Here is a 6,610-nt window from a genome sequence, read left to right as displayed (position 1 = left end):
ATAAATCGATTTATTTTCGATTTTCTTCACATATTCATATATTGAAATTTCCAGGGTATTACAGTATTCGTGTCACTCGATATGAAAGCGAGTCATGTCCACCACAACCCCAATAATGAAATCCTTTTGTTATCATATTCATGTGTGGAAAAACAACTTGCATTGTACTTGTATATCGTCACCATGACGTTCCAGACTAATTATGTCATGACAGATAGACAAAAAATTTGCATCTATTTTTATGTTATTTACACATATGCACTCGTGACATGTAATTAATTATCCGATCACATGACAAGTGGCATGCAACCAACTTTATACTAACGTGATGGTTCGCCCACTGGGACCCTGCCCCTCCATCCACAAGACCACAAAAAACACAAGCATTTTTAAGAGGACAGGGACCGGATATCAAACTCGGCCCAATTGTGTGTTTATTGTTCGCTTCAAGATCCGAGCGGCGCGAGCGAGTACGAGAGAAAACGCGAGAGAGAGAGGAGAGGGAGCGCGAGGGGTTGGTTGGTCAGGTATAGGGTTTTGAAAGTCCCAGAGATTGATTGTTTGATTGAGATTGCACAAGGTTAGTGAGCGCGTAAATTGAACAAATTTCATGCCCTAATTTTCAATTTCTCTTTTAATTACATTCCCAATTTTCGTAAATTGAAGAAAACGGAAAGAAAAATGTCGAAATCGAAAATGGTGAGTTTGCATTGGTTTGTGCCGATTGTGTGTGAGAAAGAGGTGTGCTTATCATGTGCAGGGAGCGAGTGTGAGAGATTTGTTAGAGAGAGAGAGTGCTTAGAAGAAGAACACAAGGCTTTCTCTTTTTTCAATTTTCGGGTTTCTCTGCCCCCGATTGCGCTGCCTTCTCCGATTACATTATGGACCGCAAGCTCGTGGTTAGTTTTTTCCCCTTTTTATTTGTCTTTGTATTAAATTTTGCATTTTTATTAATGGGTTGGTGGAATTTATTTGAATTGGGTCGTCTGTGATCGTAACGCAGGTTTTGGGCATTCCGTGGGATATCGATACGGAAGGGTTGAGAGAGTATATGGTTAAATTTGGGGAATTGGAGGATTGCATTGTCATGAAGGTTAGCCAATTACCCAACCCTTTTTGTTTCGCTAATGCTATCACTCCTTTTTGAAATTTAATTCTGTGTTACTCTTGTGCTTTACCACTTGAATTATTTTTCATAAGTTAGTTTTGTCTTCGCTTGGTCTGGAAGGTTTACGTTGAGCAAATTTCTTGTAACATGTTGTTAACTTGATTTGTTATAGTCTTATGCTATTTTTCTTCGTCTTTTGTTTACTTAGTTCTTAGTTTGCCTGAGACAACTATCTTTAAATTTCATTTTAGGGTCTTCTGCTTGATACTCTGTATTTGATCAATATTTTCATTATTTACTTTGTTTCGGAACCTTACAAGCATTTGTTACTGCATTTGTTTCCATATTTATTAGGATCGGTCAACTGGTCGGTCTCGTGGATTTGGATATGCAACGTTTGTATCTGCTGAAGATGCCAAAGTGAGTTGGAATAGAATTTTCCAAGGGTCCCGTTTGTACTCACTAAATGTTATCAATGTTTGCATGATCATTTGGTTAGGAAACAGAAATGTGTTACGATTTACAGTTAGCATATCAAATGTCTAATAACTGCTACAGACTGCAGCATCAAGTGAACATTTTCTTGGCAATAGAATGCTGGAAGTTAAAATAGCTACCCCAAAGGTAATATAAATTTGTAACCAGCATTTCGTTAATATTCATTTTTTATTTTTGGTTATTCATAATTCTTGTGCATGCATGTTGTGTTTTCTTTAACATAAAAAGTTTTGTTGGTTGTATTGCCAACAATATTTCATTATTTTTTGACAGGAGGAGATGAGAGCACCTGCAAGAAAAGTTACCAGGATATTTGTTGCAAGGATCCCACAATCTGTGACAGAAGCAAACTTCAGAAGGTACTTAAATGTATTGTTGTGGTTGCCATATGTTAGCTATCATTGTTTACTTCTTTTTACAATATTTTGTGAGTCATTATATGGAATTACCTGATGTTTCTTTGAATTATTTTTGCAGTCATTTTGAAAAATATGGTGAAATAACGGATTTATACATGCCGAAGGTTCTCTATCCAGCTCCTTGTCAAAATTAATTAAATTAGATGTTGTAGCTTTTTGTGTGTTGATTTGTCAGTACATATGCTTACAACTCTTGTAAATTTGCAAAGATATGTCTGTGTACGCACCCACCAAGTCACACATTTACTTTTCAAATTATTGTTGGGTTGGACCAAGTATGCTATGATTGCACAAATTTGTTGTTTCAGGATCAAAGCTCAAAAGCGCATCGGGGAATTGGGTTTATAACATTTGAAAATGCAGGTCAGGCCATCTCATATATTCTCGTGCCTTGCATCATGCCTAATGTCAGTTTCTGTTTTCTGTTGGAGTTGAAGGCCTCCAGTGGCGCATTAAGTTAGTAGTTTGCCTTTGCTTGAGCTTTCAGTAGACATAAATTTATTTGTGATGATGAGGGAAACGCATGTGGTGAGATAGGGTAGAACTGAAGGTCAGTGGTATTTTGTTGCATCGAACTACGAAAGAAAAGATGCTTTCCTCTAGCATGTTTGATTACATTATATGTTCTTTTCACTGGCTTTTACATCTGAAATTCTTCACATATTGATGTCTTGTTTTATTTTACCATTCCTTACAAGTTTTGTAAGAAGTAGTTTTTAATTATAATCCTATATAGACGCAAAGGGAACTATTATTGGCACTCCAGAGAAGATGCACCTCCTCCGATTGCAATTTCTGCCTAAATTTTTTTACAAGATAGGAGTGCAGGATTACGTTTTTGGAGTAGCAATAACAGCTCCTCTATTGTTGTGAATATAAAGAGTTAGCTTCAGTAGGATAGATGATCCGGGAGCTGATTGTATGATATATTCCTTTGTGGTTGATATCATTATCTTTTTTAGGAAAAGTATTGGACAAACAAGTGTTCTTTGTTGCAGATTCTGTGGAAGATTTGATGGCTGATACTCATGAATTAGGCGGTTCCAATGTAGTTGTTGATCGAGCTACACCCAAGGCAAGTTACAGTTTTTGACAATCTGTACTCCCTTGTTTTTTGAACTTATAGTACTAATCCCTTTTAAAGTTTAAAGATTGGTCATAATGATATCACTAACTCAAGAATCAACAAATATAATTTCTTGTTTTCAGGAAGATGATTTCAGACCAGTTGGAAGAATGGCGCAACAGGGTGGCTATGGGGCATATAATGCTTACATCTCAGCAGCAACTAGATATGCAGCCGTCGGGGCTCCTACATTGTATGACCACCCTGTACCAAGACCAGCTTTTCCAAGTAAGTACCATTACAAGTTAGAACATTTAATGCATTTCATGTGAAGAATATTAAACTGCACTTGATGTGACTACTCAGAAGTTACAATTTAAAAAACAAAATCTTGTGTTGGATTAGGAGGGGAATCTGCTCGAGGACTGGGCAAAAAGATTTTTGTTGGCAGGCTTCCTCAGGAAGCAACCTCTGATGATCTCCGCCAGTATTTTGGAAGATTTGGTCGTATAGTAGATGTCTATGTTCCAAGGGTAAGATATCGTATATTTATAACTAACTGTATTCTTGAAATATTGGAACCTGAAAATGTGAGAATACTCAATTATGTAGGACCCCAAAAGAACTGGGCATAGAGGGTTTGGTTTTGTAACTTTCGGGGAAGATGGTGTAGCAGAACGTGTATCACGAAGGTCTCATGAGATTTGTGGCCAGCAGGTAGTAGAAGGAAGCTGACCTCGATTGTACCTCTTCACTTGTGTTTCATTTTTATCCACCACGTCAAACTTTTTTGTGTTTTTTAGCACGAATATTGCTTTTCGTTAAGAAGTTTCATTCACTTAATATGTTGTTGGGTAGGTTGCAATAGATACAGCCACACCTCCAGAGGATGCTGGTACAAGTGGAAATTTTATGATGAATAATGTAGAGCCCTTTGCCGGCTATGGTGGTCCTATGCGCTCCTATGGAAGGATGTATGGAAGTCTGGATTTTGATGATGTAAGTATACTTTATATGAATTCAGTTTAGATTTCAACGTGGCGGATTTCAAAAGTTAATGATTATATGGATGACAGATGCTGTCCTGCATTAGTAGGTTCTTATCTGCTGTAATCTGATATGTACATTAGCTTATTTTCCAAAGATCTTCAGTAACATACCGCATCGCTTAATTTTGCAGTGGGGTTACGGAATCGGTAGTGGAATCGGCAGTGCGAGACCAGCAAGAGCAGATTGGAGGTACAGGCCATACTAGAGAGATGTGGCTCTGGAAAATTGGTACTTGATATTAGGAATGTCAACAAAATGCCATGCAGGTTGTGTTAAGTTTATTTTATATACGATTAAGGATCAAATCGTTAGTTGATGTCCCCAATAATGTTCCTGTCGGACTTTAGAAATAGTTTGGCTTCTATTATCCGGTGAAAATATAGGTCAGTAGGAACGCCCAAATCTGTAATATTAGGCCGCTGGCGAGTCCAGGAACCAGGATCGGGGTTCCTTTGTGTAGTAATCGCTATGTTTGTTGACTCATTACCTGGATTATTTATCGATAAATTGCAAATCCGGATTTTTATGTTGTGACGTTTATCGAAAATCATAAACATCAAGGGGTCCTTTCCTGTTGCTTCCACGTCTTCTAGACCCCTTAGTAACATTGGGGGAAGTCATGCTAAGGATGAGCCAATGAGGTTTAAGTTCAATTGATTCAATAAAATTAAAAACAATTAATTTTCTCTTCTTTTTTTTCTTGATCAATTATTATGACAGTTTTTAATTTTTTTTTTTATATTAGTAGTAGAATTCTTTAATTTAAATTACTAGATTTAAATTTGAAGACTTGAGGACAAAATTTGGGGGGAATATAAACTACTCTTAACTAACTTGACTATGCACGCCTAAAATGGATTGGTATCTTGCTAGCATTGTGCAATGATACGGATCCATAAAAATATAGAAAACCGATGTGCACTATGTTATATTCGTGTATCCTTGGGGCTACCAATTTTGCTTTTGATCGGACCAAATGTACATTATAGACTTGTGTTATCAAGGCGAGAATCAATCCGAAGACCATAAGGGGTGGCAACACTCGAAGATTCGTGGGTATAGAACATGCCCAAATCCGTAGTACCTTTGAGGTAGCGCAAAATGTCTTTAACACCATTCCAATGCATGCGTGTGGGCGCATTGTTGTATCTTGTCAAAAGATTCACAACGAAGGAGATCTCGAGTCTAGTGCACTGAGCCAAGTACAATAAAGCCCCAATTGCATTTAGGTAAGGAACTTCGGTTTCCAAAATCTCTTCCTCATCCTCCTTTGGACAGAAGGGATCTCGTTTAGCATCTAGAGTCCGAATGACCATGGGTGTACTTAAAGGCTTTGCTTTATCCTTAAAATGATGCAACACCTTTTGGGTGTAGTTCGATTGATGTACTAGGATTCCATCCAAACAATGCTCGATCTCCAGGCCGATACAGTATCGAGCTTTCCCAAGATCCTTCATCTCAAATTCCGATTTCCAGTGTGTAGCAATTCCCTTAAGCTCTGCGGGAGTCCCGATGAGGTTCATGTCATCGACATAAACTGCAATGATTGTGAATCCAGAATATGACTTCTTTATGAACATGCATGGGCATAATTCGTTGTTCACAACTTGTCAAATATTCACTTAGACGGTTATACCACATCCGCCCCGATTGTTTCAATCCGTAGAGTGACCTCCTCAACCTGATTGAGAAAGTGTTATGTGGTCTATAACTATTTGAACTAGTCAATGGAAGTCCTTCTGGAACTTTCATGTAAATTTTCGTATTTAGATCCCCATAAAGATAAACGGTTACCACGTCCATAAGCTGCATATTCAGTTTTTCAGAAACTACCAAACTGATTAGGTAGCTGAACGTTATAACGTCCATTACGGGGGAATACTTCTCCTCGTAATCAATCCCAGGGTGCTGAGAGAAGCCTTGCTCTACGAGGCATACTTTGTTTCGCACTATTTCATTCTTCTCATTACGCTTCCTCACGAAAACCCACTTGTAGCCAATGGGCTTCACGCGTGGTGGTGTAGAAACGATAGGTCCAAACATTTTACGTTTCGCGAGCGAATTGAGTTCGATCTGGATTGCTTTTTCCAGCTTGACCAATTGGTTCTACGTCGGCATTCATCGACGGAACGTGGTTCAATGTCATCGCTAAGCATGATGTCAGTAGCTACTGAGTACGGTCATCTCATTCATATTCCAAACCTCATCCAATACTGCGTAATGGATCGAAATCTCGCAATTCTGAGGAGGCCGGCATATTTCGTTTGAAGCATCACCGTAATCTAAAATAATCTCATGCGTTGGAACGAATGAGTGAGCGATGGTCGGATTCAAACTAGGGTCACTAGTTGGTGCCATCTTCCTCTTCCGAGATTGTGAATCCTTTAAACCAAGGGGCCTGCCACGCTTCAGGGTCGGAGTAGATGATTGGCTAGCCGCCAATGTAACTTGCCGCATAGAAGGTGTGGC

General features: G+C 38.6%; 1 protein-coding gene across 4 annotated transcripts; it reads left to right on the top strand.

Moving 5' to 3' along the window:
• Positions 1 to 350: 350 nt before the first annotated feature.
• Positions 351 to 4,667, top strand: LOC103401381 (heterogeneous nuclear ribonucleoprotein 1). Of its 4 annotated transcripts, none has more exons than XM_008340098.4 (14): positions 351 to 580; positions 761 to 899; positions 1,004 to 1,093; positions 1,463 to 1,528; positions 1,667 to 1,732; positions 1,880 to 1,965; positions 2,084 to 2,129; positions 2,334 to 2,388; positions 3,024 to 3,100; positions 3,235 to 3,379; positions 3,497 to 3,624; positions 3,704 to 3,808; positions 3,950 to 4,090; positions 4,272 to 4,667. In XM_008340098.4, the coding sequence occupies exons 2-14, from the start codon at positions 882 to 884 to the stop codon at positions 4,344 to 4,346; spliced, it is 1,098 nt and encodes a 365-aa protein (XP_008338320.3). In that variant the 5' UTR covers positions 351 to 580; positions 761 to 881; the 3' UTR covers positions 4,347 to 4,667. The 4 variants fall into 4 exon arrangements, with proteins under 4 accessions (XP_008338320.3, XP_070669383.1, XP_070669381.1 ...); XM_070813282.1 differs by having other exon boundaries at positions 3,024 to 3,104; positions 3,239 to 3,379; XM_070813280.1 differs by having other exon boundaries at positions 2,334 to 2,481.
• Positions 4,668 to 6,610: the final 1,943 nt, after the last annotated feature.

The sequence above is a fragment of the Malus domestica genome, chromosome 15, assembly GCF_042453785.1.
Source record: "Malus domestica chromosome 15, GDT2T_hap1".
NCBI classification, from domain to species: domain Eukaryota; kingdom Viridiplantae; phylum Streptophyta; class Magnoliopsida; order Rosales; family Rosaceae; genus Malus; species Malus domestica.
The sequence above is the reverse complement of the archived record's forward strand: the minus strand, read 5'-3'. Positions and strand labels throughout refer to the sequence as shown.

Coding starts and splice junctions, on each gene's coding strand:
- LOC103401381 (XM_070813280.1), top strand. Junction 2,482..3,023: donor GGCCTCCAGTGGCGCATTAA/GTTAGTAGTTTG, acceptor TCTTTGTTGCAG/ATTCTGTGGAAGATTTGATG. Junction 3,809..3,949: donor ATGAGATTTGTGGCCAGCAG/GTAGTAGAAGGA, acceptor GTTGTTGGGTAG/GTTGCAATAGATACAGCCAC.